Source organism: Engystomops pustulosus, chromosome 4 (assembly GCF_040894005.1).
Source record: "Engystomops pustulosus chromosome 4, aEngPut4.maternal, whole genome shotgun sequence".
In the NCBI taxonomy this organism is placed as follows: domain Eukaryota; kingdom Metazoa; phylum Chordata; class Amphibia; order Anura; family Leptodactylidae; genus Engystomops; species Engystomops pustulosus.
In genome coordinates, this window is record NC_092414.1 from 213,426,557 (window position 1) to 213,445,455 (window position 18,899).

At 46.0% G+C, this 18,899-nt stretch overlaps 1 protein-coding gene across 4 annotated transcripts; it reads right to left on the reverse strand.

The window, feature by feature from the left end:
- Positions 1 to 1,452: 1,452 nt before the first annotated feature.
- LOC140128275 (diacylglycerol O-acyltransferase 2-like) lies at positions 1,453 to 18,292 on the reverse strand. Of its 4 annotated transcripts, none has more exons than XM_072149852.1 (9): positions 18,237 to 18,292; positions 10,358 to 10,412; positions 9,530 to 9,625; positions 9,167 to 9,274; positions 8,454 to 8,524; positions 7,841 to 8,045; positions 7,468 to 7,642; positions 7,095 to 7,297; positions 1,453 to 1,939 (listed from the first exon to the last, which is right to left on the reverse strand). In XM_072149852.1, the coding sequence occupies exons 3-9, from the start codon at positions 9,600 to 9,602 to the stop codon at positions 1,785 to 1,787; spliced, it is 990 nt and encodes a 329-aa protein (XP_072005953.1). In that variant the 5' UTR covers positions 9,603 to 9,625; positions 10,358 to 10,412; positions 18,237 to 18,292; the 3' UTR covers positions 1,453 to 1,784. The 4 variants fall into 4 exon arrangements, with proteins under 4 accessions (XP_072005953.1, XP_072005952.1, XP_072005954.1 ...); XM_072149851.1 differs by lacking the exon at positions 18,237 to 18,292 and adding an exon at positions 17,855 to 17,921; XM_072149853.1 differs by lacking the exon at positions 18,237 to 18,292 and adding an exon at positions 17,729 to 17,790.
- Between the last annotated feature and the right edge of the window lie 607 nt (positions 18,293 to 18,899).

The following is an 18,899-nucleotide window of genomic DNA, read 5'->3' on the forward strand; positions in this document are numbered from 1 at the left end:
GTCGTTATCTTCTTGGATTAATACGTATAAATACTATCTCTGTTTACTACAATCTTCTCCTCCAACCTCAGGCAATAGCAGAAGAACCCAACCCCTCCACAATATTCTGATGTCCTCGTCTAATAGCCAAGCTGGTGGGATGATGGGACAGTAGAGGGACCTTAAACATGCCTGTGTTTTATGAAGAGGACATCTTCTATACAGCAGAACATCATGTGACTACTTTGCTACGTGGAATTGAACAAATCCGCACAAGTATCTTGATGTTAGTCTCCAGTGAGTTCATCTTCTTAGACCAAAATTCACCAGTCCAATACTTTGTTTTCAAAGAACATAAGAACCTACCATAGGTCCCTGGTAGTGTCTTGTCAAGTATGTATGTGTTTGAGGTAGTCAGGAGGAACAGTTGTAAGTTGGATGCATGTTCACTCAAGAACTCTCCGCCCTCCGATGTAATTTCTCTGTGTGTTGATACCAGCCAAAACTGAAGTGGAGTGCTTTGCACTGTGTATGGTCCTTAATAGTTAATATTTTGAGGCTGGGGGTGTCTGAAGTGGACCAATAGGATGGTCCAGTCCAGGTTTGAGAAGAACGCCATCTATCTCAACTTCAATTTCTGAAATGAGGCCAATTTTGGATGCATGTTTATCTTATATTAAAGACCATCAGACAAAATGCTCATATGGGCCGTAGGGTAACATTCTAGAAGGTCCCACAACAGTCACAGGTCAATATCATCCTCCATTCATTGGCACCCATTGGTTTCCACCAAAGCAACAAAAACTTAACCCAAGGTTATGTGAAATGCCCTCAAACCCTTGCCACTGAAAAACTACACCTGCCCAATCAGTCACAATGTACCTGTATGCCCACCAACATTTGACATCATGGTTGAGGTCCACCATGCCCGATATTCCTCAGCCACACACAATAGTGGGGGGATTCATTTAAGGAGGCTTGCTCACAGGGGCTGATTAAGACTGCCATGGGCCCAGGGTTGTATGAATATTATAGCCCCAATGTCCTCCATGTGCCCTTCTGCCTGCTTTCACTCTCCAGTTTCAGGTCTTTGGAGGACCTTCCAAGGTCGTGAAATGGCTCTTGTGTACATGTCTATTGAGAGCAAGAACAGACATACAAGGATTTCCGGTGAAGGACCGGAATTTGGTGGATGATTGGGTGGTCATGAGCCCCCTAGAAGGCTTGGTCCCGGGGCCACCACCCAAACCACCTTTATTATAGTCCACCATGGCTACCTCACCCTTTCAGGAATGCAGATGATCGCCCATTTTTTTAGGATACTTCACAGGTACGGATCACAGCATAGAGGAGGGTTTGAAGAAGATGATGTTTTTGGAAAGTCAAGGACTCAAGAATAATGATCTCAAAGCGGTTCCTGGGTCTCCACAGTGGGTGCGAAATGTATAAAAAAAAGGTTCTGTATCGATCAAATACATATTGATGACCGCGTTTTATTAACATAATTGCACTTGTTTTGGGCGTTCCTTTAAAAACATTTATGGGAAACCAGAATGCGGTAATAGAAGTTGGGGCAAGCACTTACTTTAGGCAATAAACCGTGTAGATCGAATAAAGCTTTATAGACAATTAAGGAGACAATTCAATGTATTTTTTGAAATATTTCTCAGTTGGGTAGAAAGAAGATGAATTTGGACAATTGAGTTGTAACCACAAGGATGGCTCAGGAGAAGTCCTTCAAGTCCCTGTGTCCTCGGTGTGTCAGTCTTTGGTATTTTTTCTTTAAAATCCAGAGATCCAAAATCTCAGATGACCTTCAGACTGTCGGAGGGTGAAAGTCCACAGGAGTCCTTGTACTGATTGAACAGCTCTTTAAGTCCTTCTATGTACAGTGCATGATACTGCGACACCTCATCCTCTGATGGGACCGGACAGTGTGGTACTCGGATCGGCCGTCCTACTGTAGGGACAATATAATGCAAAAGAAGGTGTTAATATTAAAGTATATTTTTCACTACACATAATAGTATTATATTATGGCAGTATTATAGTAGTTATATTCTTGTACATAGGGGGCAGTATTATAGTAGTTATATTCCTGTACATAGGGGACAGTGTTATAGTAGTTATATTCTTGTACATAGGGGGCAGTATTATAGTAGTTATATTCTTGTACATAGGGGGCAGTATTATAGTAGTTATATTCCTGTACATAGGGGGCAGTATTATAGTAGTTATATTCCTGTACATAGGGGGCAGTATTATAGTAGTTATATTCTTGTACATAGGGGGCAGTATTATAGTAGTTATATTCTTGTACATAGGGGGCAGTATTATAGTAGTTATATTCCTGTACATAGGGGGCAGTATTATAGTAGTTATAGTCTTGTACATAGGGGGCAGTATTATAGAAGTTATATTCTTGTACATAGGGGGCAGTATTATAGTAGTTATATTCTTGTACATAGGGGGCAGTATTATAGTAGTTATATTCTTGTACATAGGGGGCAATATTATAGTAGTTATATTCCTGTACATAGGGGGCAGTATTATAGTAGTTATATTCCTGTACATAGGGGGCAGTATTATAGTAGTTATATTCTTGTACATAGGGGGCAATATTATAGTAGTTATATTCCTGTACATAGGGGGCAGTATTATAGTAGTTATATTCTTGTACATAGGGGGCAGTATTATAGAAGTTATATTCTTGTACATAGGGGGCAGTATTATAGTAGTTATATTCTTGTACATAGGGGGCAGTATTATAGTAGTTATATACTTGTACATAGGGGGCAGTATTATAGTAGTTATATTCTTGTACATAGGGGGCAGTATTATAGTAGTTATATTCCTGTACATAGGGGAAGTATTATAGTAGTTATATTCTTGTACATAGGGGGCAGTATTATAGTAGTTATATTCTTGTACATAGGGGGCAGTATTATAGTAGTTATATTCTTGTACATAGGGGGCAGTATTATAGTAGTTATATTCCTGTACATAGGGAGCAGTATTATAGTAGTTATATTCTTGTACATAGGGAGCAGTATTATAGTAGTTATATTCCTGTACATAGGGGGCAGTATTATAGTAGTTATATTCTTGTACATAGGGGGCAGTAGTATAGTAGTTATATTCTTGTACATAGGGAGCAGTATTATAGTAGTTATATTCCTGTACATAGGGGGCAGTATTATAGTAGTTATATTCTTGTACATAGGGAGCAGTATTATAGTAGTTATATTCCTGTACATAGGGGGGCAGTATTATAGTAGTTATATTCCTGTACATAGGGGGCAGTATTATAGTAGTTATATTCTTGTACATAGGGGCAGTATTATAGTAGTTATATTCTTGTACATAGGGGCAGTATTATAGTAGTTATATTCTTGTACATAGGGGGCAGTGTTATAGTAGTTATATTCTTGTACATAGGGGGCAGTATTATAGTAGTTATATTCTTGTACATAGGGGCAGTATTATAGTAGTTATATTCTTGTACATAGGGGGCAGTATTATAGTAGTTATATTCCTGTACATAGGGGGCAGTATTATAGTAGTTATATTCTTGTACATAGGGGGCAGTATTATAGTAGTTATATTCCTGTACATAGGGGGCAGTATTATAGTAGTTATATTCTTGTACATAGGGGCAGTAGTATAGTAGTTATATTCTTGTACATAGAGGGCAGTATTATAGTAGTTATATTCTTGTACATAGGGGGCAGTATTATAGTAGTTATATTCCTGTACATAGGGGGCAGTATTATAGTAGTTATATTCCTGTACATAGGGGGCAGTATTATAGTAGTTATATTCTTGTACATAGGGGCAGTATTATTGTAGTTATATTCTTGTACATAGGGGGCAGTATTATAGTAGTTATATTCCTGTACATAGGGGGCAGTATTATAGTAGTTTTATTCCTGTACATAGGGGGCAGTATTATAGTAGTTATATTCCTGTACATAGGGGGCAGTATTATAGTAGTTATATTCTTGTACATAGGGGGCAGTATTATAGTAGTTATATTCCTGTACATAGTGGGCAGTATTATAGAAGTTATATTCTTGTACATAGGGGGCAGTATTATAGTAGTTATATTCCTGTACACGGTATATTGTAGTGGTTGTCACCTCCACTCCCCCGTCTTCTTGGCGGCTCTTACACTGTATTATTCAGCGGCTGAGGGGGGTTAATCATCTCATTCTTTGAGTAAGAGAATCTTAATAACTCGTCTGCATCCAGATTTATTTTGAAAGTGAAATAATTCCTCCTCCCCGTTGCTATAAGTACATTGTAGTAAGTTAGTGGCAGCGTCGCCTTCACTTGACACATTTGGGTTTCTTGATGCAGTTTTGGGGTTCCAGGTCTCCAAACCCCTGATTGCTGCCCCCCCCCTACATCTCTCATTATAATAATCGTATAATCATCTATCTCATCACTTGACGTCTTCCCATTATATATACATGTCCCCCCACCTATTATTTATAGACCCTCATTATTATGAGAATCACAGTTTTCGGTACATTTCGCTGTTCTCCTGTGTCTGGATGATCCATCTGTTCCCCCCCGGCCCCCGTATAACAGATTTTCTCCTCCTCCTCCCCCTCCTCTTCTTCTCCGCTTCCTTTCTTCTCTCCTTTTCTTTCCTTCTTCTCTTCTTCCTGGGTGCCCCCTCCTTCTCTCCTCCTGGTGCCCTCGCTGCCTCTCGCTGTGCCCTCTCTCCCCCCTCTATGTCCTCTATAGATCTCCCTGGGTATCGCTATAACCAGATGACACAGAATCTGCGGCTAATGTTACCATAACCTAGAATTACACCCACTAAGCCTCTCGCTGGCAGGCCGCAGATCATCGCACCCAGGCACAGCGCGTACCAGCTCAGCCTGGCGTCCTGCAGATCATCTCACACAAATATAAGGGTATGCCAGCACAGCCTGGCAGGCCGCAGATCATTGCACCCAGGGATAGCGTGTACCCGCTCAGCCTGGCATTCTGCAGATCATCGCACACAAATGTAAGGGTATGCCAGCACAGCCTGGCAGGCCGCAGATCATCGCACCAAGGCATAGTGAGCACCAGCTCAGTCTGGCATTCTGCAGATCATTACACACAAATGGAAGGGTATGCCAGCACAGCCTGGCAGACCGCAGATCATCGCACCTAGGCACAGCGCGTACCAGCTCAGTCTGGCATTCTGCAGATCACCGCACACAAATGTAAGGGTATGCCAGCACAGCCTGGCAGACCGCAGATCATCGCACCCAGGCACAGCGCGTACCAGCTCAGTCTGGCATTCTGCAGATCATCGCTCACAGATATGCCAGCAGAGCCTGTCAGGCCACAGATTATCACACCCAGGCACAGCGCGTAACAGCTCAGTCTGGCATTCTGCAGATCATCGCACACAAATATAAGGGTATGACAGCACAGCCTGGCACACCGCAGATCATCGCACCAAGGCATAGTGAGCACCATCTCAGTCTGGCATTCTGCAGATCATCTCACACAAATATAAGGGTATGACAGTACAGCCTGGCACACCGCAGATCATCGCACCAAGGCATAGTGAGCACCATCTCAGTCTGGCATTCTGCAGATCATCTCACACAAATATAAGGGTATGACAGCACAGCCTGGCACACCGCAGATCATCGCACCAAGGCATAGTGAGCACCATCTCAGTCTGGCATTCTGCAGATCATCGCACACAAATATGCCAGCACAGCCTGTCAGGCAGCAGATTATCGCACCCAGGCACAGCGCGTACCAGCTCAGTCTGGCATTCTGCAGATCATCGCACACAGATATGCCACCACAGCCTGTCAGGCCACAGATTATCGCACCCAGGCATAGTGAGCCCCAGCTCAGTCTATTATGTTGAAGACCATTTCACCCCAATTTAAGGTGCATCAGCTCAGTCCAGCATGTCGCAGAGCATCTAACCCTGACGTAAGGTAAATCAGCTCTGTTGCTGCAGACCATCCCTTCCACATATAAGGTACTACAGATCATCTCACTAAAATATGAAGTACAGATGATTACACCCCAATATAGGGTACAGCAGCTCACTTTCAGTCTTCCATGCTGCAGACCATCTCACCCATATATACGCTACTCCAGCTTCATCTAGCACATGACAGACTATCTCACCGGGCTACAATGTATACAACACTGTGGTATGCTGCAGATTATCTTATCTCAGTGCAGAGCAAATCATCTCACCAAGGCATGAAGAGAATTATATCACCTTGACACCAAGGTCAGCCGTTACCTAACACACTGCATACAGTAGCAGGGGCAAGGGTTAATACACTGGGAAGTACTGCTGTCCTCTACACTAGAGGGCTATACTGCACCTGAACAAACAGGAGCTGCAGTCCGAGGTGAAGCTCTACCTGAACAAGAAGGGGCTGCAGTCCAAGGTGAAGCATGGGCAATGGTTAATACACTGTGAAGTCCTGCTGTCTTCTCCACTAGAGGGCTATACTGCACTTGAACAAGCAGGGGCTGCAGTCCGAGGTGAAGAAGGGGCAATGGTTAATACGCTGGGAAGTACTGCTGTCCTCTCCACTAGAGGGCTATACTGCATCTGAACAAGCAGGGGCTGCAGTCTGAGGTGAAGCAGGGGCAATGGTTAATAAACAATAAGGTCTGCTGTCCTCTGTACTAGAGGGCTATACTGCACCTGAACAAGAAGGGGCTGCAGTCCGAGGTGAAGCAGGGGCAATGGTTAATACGCTGGGAAGTACTGCTGTCCTCTCCACTAGAGGGCTATACTGCACCTAAACAAGCAGGGGCTGCAGTATGATGTGATGCAGGGGCATTGGTTAATAAACTGTGATGTACTGCTGTCCTCTGCACTAATGGGCTATACTGCACCTGAACAAGCAGGGGCTACAGTCTGAGGTGAAGCTCTGCTGCCGGAGTGCTCACAGGATGCAGGGGACCCTTTCAAGGATCTACAGACAAGAAGAGCAGCAAAGAAATGAGCAAGGGAAGAGATCACCATGACGTAACAAGTGGTGAGGCAAGTGCTAGTGTCAGGCGGCTCCTAAAAAGGGTCTTCATTTTTATCGTTGTAATGTCCTCTCATGACAGTGTTCACTTACCTACAGTGGTGAGTGGTCGGGGGAACGGATTGAGACCCCAGCTGCCTTCGCCGAACACCCCTGTGCCTTTAAACAGGCATGGGGCAAAACCAACATGTTTCTGGAATAAGAGCTGAAGTTTACAGCCCCAGGAACCTGGAGAAAAGCGCACTTGCTCATAGATATCGTTCTCACCAAAGGAATAGACCGGAACCAGGTCTGCCCTGAAATAAATAATGTGAATTAGTTGATGGATTACAAAGGGAATGGGATATGAGCTCCCTGTTAGCTTGATCACTTCCTCTTCCTGTAAAGCCACACCTACTTTCAGATTACCCCGCCCTAGAGGAACTGGTGTAGCAGCATTACCTACTTCTTTGCCTCTGTTACATACCCATTTTCCAAGGCAAGTCGTACAAAGCCCTTCCTGTTGCTCAGGGTTACTACATGCTCCCCTGGACTGCTCTGTAAGGACTCCGCCGCTCCTCCGACTACTATGAAGACCGCATTGCCGGTACCACAACAGGACAGGAGGTATTTCAGACTGTCTTTACTCACAGGGGTAATTCCTAGGGTAGAGAAATCATGATGAGGCCATGATGAGGTTTAAGGTGTATATGGTCCTATACATAGAATACATAGAATAGTCTACAATTTAACTTGTAGGATAATTTTATGGGAGAGTTCTGGTTTTCATGTGTGGGTGTTGTCTTGTAACGTTTCATATGAAAGGTCTAAAATCTTTAGGGCCAAAATCAAATTCTCACCTGCTGACATGAGATAGTCACGGTATATAGGCAACTTGAAGACCCCGGCAAGAACAGCCAGCCATGGGCGGACCCCTGGGTATAGATCAGAGAAACCTGTGGCTTCAGTGGCAAAGTTACAGAAAGACGACGCTGCAAGGATTCCATGGGGGTGGACCCCAAGGACATAATTCCTGTCGGGGCTGAGTGAAGCAGACGGAACCAGCTGTTGAGGTTGAACAAAAGGAAATTACGAAGTTCCATTAAAACATAAATGAGCTAAACATTATAGAATTATTATGTTTTCCTAATCTTGGAGTCCAAATATGACATATGGACCACGGTTCCCTAATCTGAACACCGGGGAACTATTATAAACAAGATCATGTATGGCCATTCCTCTATTTCAGTAGGCCCATAGGAGAAGACTCAACGTTTCTGACCAGAAGAGCTGAAAGTGTAGAAAGAGGGAGACCACAAACAATATATTTACAGAGGCAAACACAAAATAATCCAAAGACCCAAACATAAGACGCTACATTCTGATGTAACACCATCCATATGGTCAACAAGAGGAGGACTCAATTTAGTGGAACCAAATGATTCTGGGGTTCCTGAGAATATGGTGGATTACCTTGATGGGAAAGTAGTCTCTGAAATGCTTCCAGACTGTCCATCTCCTCACCCATTCTACTCTACGACCACCTGTTGGTAAAGACCACGATGAGTGTAACAAATCTTAAAAGTTTTCTACACCTACAGTAGATCATTTTAGATCAGAAGATTTGCTTGGTTTCCATTTACATTAATGCAAATTTGACCTTGGTCAAACTGGCCCACTGGACTACCAGAGGGTCTGGAATGGATTAAAGTATTTACGTAATAAAGAGGCTCAATGGTCCAGCAGAAGACAAGCCAATTGGAGGAGACTTTCAATCCCATCAGTTGACCACAATATCTTTGTAGACCCAAGGAACCCCAATCCAACACAAGGTCTTACAAAAATATGTAGATCACATTTTGCATACATACGGGATACATATGTTGTGGTGGTGCAAAAGAGGTCTATATGTCACCCACATTGATTGTTCGAGAAAACTATCCGAGCTATAGGACCATTGACCATATGATGTACGAGTACCCAGATATTACCCTCTCATACTTTTCCATTGAAACTACTGAATTCCACTTGAGTTATCTTCACACTGTAGTTGGTTGTCATCCCAATGTGAGGACATCCCAATGTGAGGACATCCCGACGTGAGCCCCACCTGTGACCTTTGATAAGCGACTTGAAGTTTGTTTTAAGAAATGAAAATTTGCAAATTTGGAAAAATAAGATGATACCTTTCACTGGAGTGTCCCAATCGATTAGCTGCCAAGTGAAATACACCACAGGTATGATCCAGAAGGAGGTGAACAACATGTACAAGAGCATGATGGTGAAAGAGATCCCTGGGTGGAGATAAACAAGTCGTGTCACTCAGTTGTCAAGAAGATTCTGAAAATAACGCATCGGCAGTGGAGGAGCATGATGGCCGTTCCATAGTTGTGTTGAAGTAGAAGAAGGAGTATGGCCACCACAAGGAGAAATGGACACTGTGACCATAACATGGTGAATGATGGATTCTCCGACCTTTCCGATAGCAGCCACATCCGGTCTAATGAGAACAGTAGAATTTCAAAGCTTTTGACTTAGCTTCCACTCACCCATAAGAAGAAATGTCAGCACCCACTGGAAAACACTAATGGCCATGACATGCTTTCTTATGAAGTCCTCCATCCTGGATGTTGTCCTGAGGGCACCTGCCCATGGAAACATAAGGCAGTTTTAGTCAATTAAGATGATGGGTTGGTCAAACATCTCATTAAAAAACAACTTCCTTCCACCAATTGCCCAAGAATGAGACATCTAGGACCATGGCAGTCAGATTTTGGAATTTAAAATCCAATTTGAGTTACTCCAGTAGGTCTTCCTTCCATATTTCCCATCCAAGATCTAGATCCACATAAAGTTGAGACCAAACTAGACATAATAGTGGGAATCATGGAAGATCTTACCTTGGCCTCCTCTGCTGCCTTCATGGATGGCACTATTGGGTTGAAGACTAGTTAGGATTTTTTTGAGAGAGACCTTATTTCATGGAGGCAGAAACCTCAGACTCAGGTAGTTGTAGGTTCATGTTGGAATAAACACTGACGAATCGGTTTCGGGCAAAGAGAGAAACAAAGAGGAAGACGTCGCAGTTAGGAAATGTGTCACCACCAGATGATGGTGAAGAAGGACCAGGACTTGTAATCTGAGCTAAATATAGAGGAGAAGACCTTCATATGTGTTCTAGTTTACACCATCACAACCTCAACCCAAATACGAGAGGCTCTGCTCTTTGTATGAGGCACCATCAATGGGACCCCCATTCTTGTCATTGGTGGGGGTGCTAGACATAGAGGCAACCTTGGGACAACCCCTAAAAATTTTCGACAAAACCTAATTACTGCATTATTATAATATATTGTCAAAATGAGAAGAATACCTACCTGAACATGAAGAGACGTCTCCTGATCAGTGAGGGCAGTCACAGACTCATGTCACCTAGACAGGAAGAGACAACGTATCACGGGGGATGTCATCTATACATGTCACCTGTGTGTACAGGTGTCACTTGTTTTACATGATGGTGGTTGTCACCTTCACATGGAAACATCACCTGTGTATTTAGATGTCACCTGTGTATACAGAGGTTGACAGTGGCTGTAACACACCTGTACACAATAACTGTTGTCACCTGTTATACATTGATGTTCCGAGAGAAATCACCTGGACCAACTGGTACCAATGTCTTCATGTTTATGTACTGAGAACAACAGAACGGAACTTGGCACCAACACAATGACTGGTGATATTACCTGAAAGTAGGGACATCAACTTTGCAGTAAGACTGTTATGTGTAATACCAGTATATACAGTTATCACCTATACTCATTGCTGAACGTCATCTAAGTATTCATTACCTGTGCACGTCGATGGTTGTCACCTACATGTACCGACATCACCTGTGCATAATGTATATATAGATATTACCTGCAGACAACACAATGACAGTCACCTGTGCGTGGACACATCACCTGTACACAATGACAGCCACCTGTGCATGGACACATCACCTGTACACAATGACAGCCACCTGTGCATGGACACATCACCTGTACACAATGACAGTCACCTGTGCGTGGACACATCACCTGTACACAATGACAGCCACCTGTGCATGGACACATCACCTGTACACAATGACAGTCACCTGTGCATGGGCACATCACCTATACACAATGACAGTCACCTGTGCATGGGCACATCACCTGAACACAATGACAGCCACCTGTGCATGGACACATCAACTGTACACAATGACAGCCACCTGTGCATGGACACATCACCTGTACACAATGACAGCCACCTGTGCATGGACACATCACCTGAACACAATGACAATCACCTGTGCATGGACACATCACCTATACACAGTGACAGTCACCTGTGCATGGGCACATCACCTGAACACAATGACAATCACCTGTGCATGGACACATCACCTGTACACAATGACAATCATCTGTGCATGGACACATCACCTGTACACAATGACAGTCACCTGTGCATGGACACATCACCTGTACACAATGACAGTCACCTGTGCATGGACACATCACCAGAACACAATGACAGTCACCTGTACATGGACACATCACTTGTACACAATGACAGTCACCTGTGCATGGACACATCACCTGTACACAATGACAGTCACCTGTTCGTGGACACATCACCTGTACACAATGACAGTCACTTGTGCATGGACACATCACCTGTGCACAATGACAGCCACCTGTGCATGGACACATCACCTGTGCACAATGACAGCCACTTGTGCATCGACACATCACCTGTGCACAATGACAGCCACCTGTGCATGGACACATCACCTGTACACAATGACAGCCACCTGTGCATGGACACATCACCTGTACACAATGACAGTCACCTGTGCATGGACACATCACCTGTACACAATGACAGCCACCTTTGCATGGACACATCACCTGTGCACAATGACAGCCAGCTGTACATGGACACATCACCTGTACACAATGACAGTCACCTGTGCATGGACACATCACCTGTATACAATGACAGTCACCTGTGCATGGACACATCACCTGTACACAATGACAGTCACCTGTGCGTGGACACATCACCTGTGCACAATGACAGTCACATGTGCGTGGACACATAACCTTTACACAATGACCTGTACACAATGACAGTCACCTGTGCGTGGACACATCACCTGTACACAATGACAGTCACCTGTGCGTGGACACATGACCTGTACACAATGACAGTCACCTGTGCGTGGACACATCACCTGTACACAATGACAGTCACCTGCGCGTGGACAAATCACCTGTTCACAATGACAGTCACCTGCGCGTGGACACATCACCTGTACACAATGACAGTCACCTGCGCATGGACACATCACCTGTACACAATGACAGCCACCTGTGCATGGACACATCACCTGTACACAATGACAGTCACCTGTGTATGGACACATCACCTGTACACAACGGCAGTCACCTGTGCATGGACACATCACCTGTACACAATTACAGTCACCTGTGCATGGACACATCACCTGTACACAATGACAGTCACCTGTGCATGGACACATCACCTGTACACAATGACAGTCACCTGTACGTGGACACATCACTTGTACACAATGACAGTCACCTGTGCATGGACACATCACCTGTACACAATGACAGTCACCTGCACATGGACACATCACCTGTACACATCACCTGTACACAATGACAGCCACCTGTGCATGGACACATCACCTGTACACAATGACAGTCACCTGTGGGTGGACACATCACCTGTACACAATGACAGTCACCTGTTCGTGGACACATCACCTGTAGACAATGACAGTCACCTGTGCATGGACACATCACCTGTGCACAATGACAGCCACTTGTGCATGGACACATCACCTGTGCACAACGACAGCCACCTGTGCATGGACACATCACCTGTGCACAATGACAGCCACCTGTGCATGGACACATCACCTATGCACAATGATAGCCACCTGTGCATGGACACATCACCTGTGCATGGACACATCACCTGTACACAATGACAGTCACCTGTGCATGGACACATCACCTGCACACAATGACAGTCACCTGTACATGGACACATCACCTGTACACAATGACAGCCACCTGTACATTGACACATCACCTGTACACAATGACAGTCACCTGTGCATGGACACATCACCTGTACACAATGACAGCCACCTGTGCATGGACACATCACCTGTACACAATGACAGTCACCTGTGCATGGACACATCACCTGTACACAATGACAGCCACCTGTGCATGGACACATCACCTGTACACAATGACAGTCACCTGTGCATGGACACATCACCTGTACACAATGACAGTCACCTGCGCGTGGACACATCACCTGTACACAATGACAGTCACCTGTGCATGGACACATCACCTGTACACAATGACAGTCACCTGTGCATGGACACATCACCTGTACACAATGACAGTCACCTGTACATGGACACATCACCTGTACACAATGACAGTGACCTGTGCATGGACACATCACCTGCACACAATGACAGTCACCTGTGCATGGACACATCACCTGTACACAATGACAATCACCTGTGCATGGACACATCACCTGTGCACAATGACAGCCACTTGTGCATGGACACATCACCTGTACACAATGACAGTCACCTGTGCATGGACACATCACCTGTACACAATGACAGTCACCTGTGCATGGACACATCACCTGTACACAATGACAGTCACCTGTGCATGGACACATCACCTGTGCACAATGACAGCCACCTGTACATGGACACATCACCTGTGCACAGTGACAGCAAGCTGTACATGGACACATCATCTGTACACAATGACAGCCACCTGTGCATGGACACATCACCTGTGCACAATGACAGCCACCTGTGCATGGACACATCACCTGTACACAATGACAGTCACCTGTGCATGGACACATCACTTGTACACAATGACAGGCACCTGTGAATGGACACATCACCTGTGCACAATGACAGCCACCTGTACATGGACACATCACCTGTACACAATGACAGTCACCTGTGCATGGACACATCACCTGTGCACAATGACAGTCACCTGTACATGGACACATCACTTGTACACAATGACAATCACCTGTGCATGGACACATCACCTGTGCACAGTGACAGCCATCTGTACATGGACACATCATCTGTACACAATGACAGTCACCTGTGCATGGACACAATGACAGCCACCTGTGCATGGACACATCACCTGTGCACAATGACAGCCACCTGTGCATGGACACATCACCTGTACACAATGACAGTCACCTGTGCATGGACACATCACTTGTACACAATGACAGCCACCTGTGAATGGACACATCACCTGTGCACAATGACAGCCACCTGTGCATGGACACATCACCTGTACACAATGGCAGTCACCTGTGCATGGACACATCACCTGTACACAATGACAGTCACCTGTGCATGGACACATCACCTGTACACAATGACAGTCACCTGTACATGGACACATCACCTGTACACAATGACAGTGACCTGTGCATGGACACATCACCTGTGCACAATGAGAGTCACCTGTGCATGGACACATCACCTGTACACAATGGCAGTCACCTGTGCATGGACACATCACCTGTACACAATGACAGTCACCTGTGCATGGACACATCACCTGTACACAATGACAGTCACCTGTGCATGGACACATCACCTGTACACAATGACAGTCACCTGTGCATGGACACATCACCTGTACACAATGACAGTCACCTGTGCATGGACACATCACCTGTACACAATGACAGTCACCTGTGCATGGACACATCACCTGTTTTCAATGACAATCACCTGTGCATGGACACATCACCTGTGCACAATGACAGCCACTTGTGCATGGACACATCACCTGTACACAATGACAGCCACCTGTGCATGGACACATCACCTGTACACAATGACAGTCACCTGTGCATGGACACATCACCTGTGCACAGTGACAGCCACCTGTGCATGGACACATCACCTGTACACAATGACAGTCACCTGTACATGGACACATCACCTGTACACAATGACAGTGACCTGTGCATGGACACATCACCTGCACACAATGACAGCCACCTGTGCATGGACACATCACCTGTGCACAATGAGAGTCACCTGTGCATGGACACATCACCTGTACACAATGACAGTCACCTGTACATGGACACATCACCTGTACACAATGACAGCCACCTGTGCATGGACACATCACCTGCACACAATGACAGTCACCTGTGCATGGACACATCACCTGTGCACAATGACAGCCACCTGTACATGGACACATCACCTGTACACAATGACAGCCACCTGTGCATGGACACATCACCTGTACACAATGACAGTCACCTGTGCATGGACACATCACCTGTACACAATGACAGTCACCTGTGCATGGACACATCACCTGTACACAATGACAGTCACCTGTGCATGGACACATCACCTGTACACAATGACAGTCACCTGTGCATGGACACATCACCTGTTCTCAATGACAATCACCTGTGCATGGACACATCACCTGTGCACAATGACAGCCACTTGTGCATGGACACATCACCTGTACACAATGACAGTCACCTGTGCATGGACACATCACCTGTACACAATGACAGTCACCTGTGCATGGACACATCACCTGTACACAATGACAGTCACCTGTGCATGGACACATCACCTGTGCACAATGACAGCCACCTGTACATGGACACATCACCTGTGCACAGTGACAGCCACCTGTGCATGGGCACATCACCTGTGCACAATGACAGCCACCTGTGCATGGACACATCACCTGTACACAATGACAGTCACCTGTGCATGGACACATCACTTGTACACAATGACAGCCACCTGTGAATGGACACATCACCTGTGCACAATGACAGCCACCTGTACATGGACACATCACCTGTACACAATGACAGTCACCTGTGCATGGACACATTACCTGTGCACAATGACAGTCACCTGTACATGGACACATCACCTGTACACAATGACAATCACCTGTGCATGGACACATCACCTGTGCACAGTGACAGCCAGCTGTACATGGACACATCATCTGTACACAATGACAGTCACCTGTGCATGGACACATCACCTGTGCACAATGACAGCCACCTGTACATGGACACATCACCTGTACACAATGACAGTGACCTGTGCATGGACACATCACCTGTACACAATGACAGCCACCTGTGCATGGACACATCACCTGTGCACAATGACAGCCACCTGTACATGGACACATCACCTGTACACAATGACAGCCACCTGTGCATGGACACATCACCTGCACACAATGACAGTCACCTGTGCATGGACACATCACCTGTGCACAATGACAGCCACCTGTACATGGACACATCACCTGTACACAATGACAGCCACCTGTGCATGGACACATCACCTGTACACAATGACAGTCACCTGTGCATGGACACATCACCTGTACACAATGACAGTCACCTTTGCATGGACACATCACCTGTGCACAGTGACAGCCACCTGTACATGGGCACATCACCTGTACACAATGACAGTCACCTGTACATGGACACATCACCTGTACACAATGACAGCCACCTGTGCATCGACACATCACCTGTACACAATGACAGTCACCTGTGCATGGACACATCACCTGTACACAATGACAGCCACCTGTGCATGGACACATCACCTGTACACAATGACAGTCACCTGTACATGGACACATTACCTGTACACAATGACAGTGACCTGTGCATGGACACATCACCTGCACACAATGACAGTCACCTGTGCATGGACACATCACCTGTACACAATGACAATCACCTGTGCATGGACACATCACCTGTGCACAATGACAGCCACTTGTGCATGGACACATCACCTGTACACAATGACAGTCACCTGTGCATGGACACATCACCTGTACACAATGACAGTCACCTGTGCATGGACACATCACCTGTGCACAGTGACAGCCACTTGTGCATGGACACTAGGTCCTGGGGTATATACCTGTATCACAGCTCTCCATGGTGTAGCCGCGCTGTGTGTGTCGGGGTGCTGTGTGTAGGTAGGTCCCTGGGTACATACCTGTATCTCAGCTCTCCATGGTGTAGTGGTGCTGTGTGTAGGTAGGTCCTGGGGTATATACCTGTATCACAGCTCTCCATGGTGTAGCCATGCTGTGTGTGTCGTGGTGCTATTTGTAGGTCGGTCCTGGGTACCCACCTGTATCACAGCGCTCCATGGTGTAGCTGCGCAGTATGTAGGTAGGTCCCGGGGTACAAACCTGTGTCTCAGCTCTCCATGGTGTAGCTACGCTGTGTGTGTAGGTAGGTCCCGGGGTACATACCTGTATCACAGCTCTCCATGGTGTAGCCGCGCTGTGTGTGTCGGGGTGCTGTGTGTAGGTAGGTCCCGGGGTACATACCTGTATCACAGCTCTCCATGGTGTAGCCGCGCTGTGTGTGTCGGGGTGCTGTGTGTAGGTAGGTCCCTGGGTACATACCTGTATCTCAGCTCTCCATGGTGTAGTGGTGCTGTGTGTGTAGTGGTGCTGTGTGTAGGTAGGTCCTGGGGTACATACCTGTATCACAGCTCTCCATGGTGTAGCCGCGCTGTGTGTGTAGTGGTGCTGTGTGTAGGTAGGTCCCGGGGTACATACCTGTATCTCAGCTCTCCATGGTGTAGCCGCGCTGTGTGTGTAGGTAGGTCCCGGGGTACATACCTGTATCTCAGCTCTCCATGGTGTAGCCGCGCTGTGTGTGTAGGTAGGTCCCGGGGTACATACCTGTATCTCAGCTCTCCATGGTGTAGCCGCGTTGTGTGTGTCACCTGTGGGTCTATATCTCAGTATCTGATGCTCTGGACTTTGCTCCTGTTACTGATGGACTGTACCAGGACTGTGACCCGTTGGAGGTGCTGCCGCTTAACCCTTCGGTGGCCACACACTCGCCGTAGCCTTTGTTTAACCCTTTGTCTGCCAGAGACCATGCATCCTATGTTATACATCAGCGGAGTCCTCTACGGATATGACCAGGGGGCGTCTTACCCCCAACATAAGACGTGTCCCCATTGCTCTCCATCATCTGGGCTCAGCGTGACTGCCCCTTTAAGACCTCCCAAATGTAACCAAAAGGAAAGCGTTTTTACCCCTATTGCTCCTCCATTACCTTGTGTGTTTTCGCTTTCTATAGATTTCAGGCTGCTGGACTCTGCCCCGGCGCGTCCTCCGCAGCGCGTTTAACCCTTGGACGTCTGTCGGCGCATTATCTCATCACAACAATAGACTGTGACCACGTCGTAAAAGTTGCAAAATCTCAGCTGTGGAACTTTGCCATAATGTGTCTCTTCTGCAGATGTAGCAAGATGGTGTGTGAGCACTATATGGCGGCGTTATTCTCCAAACTGCAAGGTGCTGATATTATATGATAACTACAAGAGACTGTTACGTGTTCTGTTCTGTTTATGTACCAAATTGTGATTGTATGTGAGCACTATATGGTGGTATCATCTGAAAACTTCCCTGAAGGTAACGCTTAGTGCACTGTATGGCAGCATTATTTGAGAATAATGAAGGTGCTGTTAGTTTTACACTGTGATATTGTCATTTCTATAACAAACAGCAGGTTATCGTGACACAATATGGCAGTGTTTTATTGAAAACAACTAGTAACTATTGTTTGGGTATTGTCTTTTAGTTACTGTATGGTGGTATTATCAGGGCGCTGTACGGTGGTATTATCAGAGTACTGTATGGTGGCACTATCAGAGTGCTGTATAGTGGTATTATCAGGGCACTGTATAGTGGTATTATCAGGGCACTGTATGGTGGT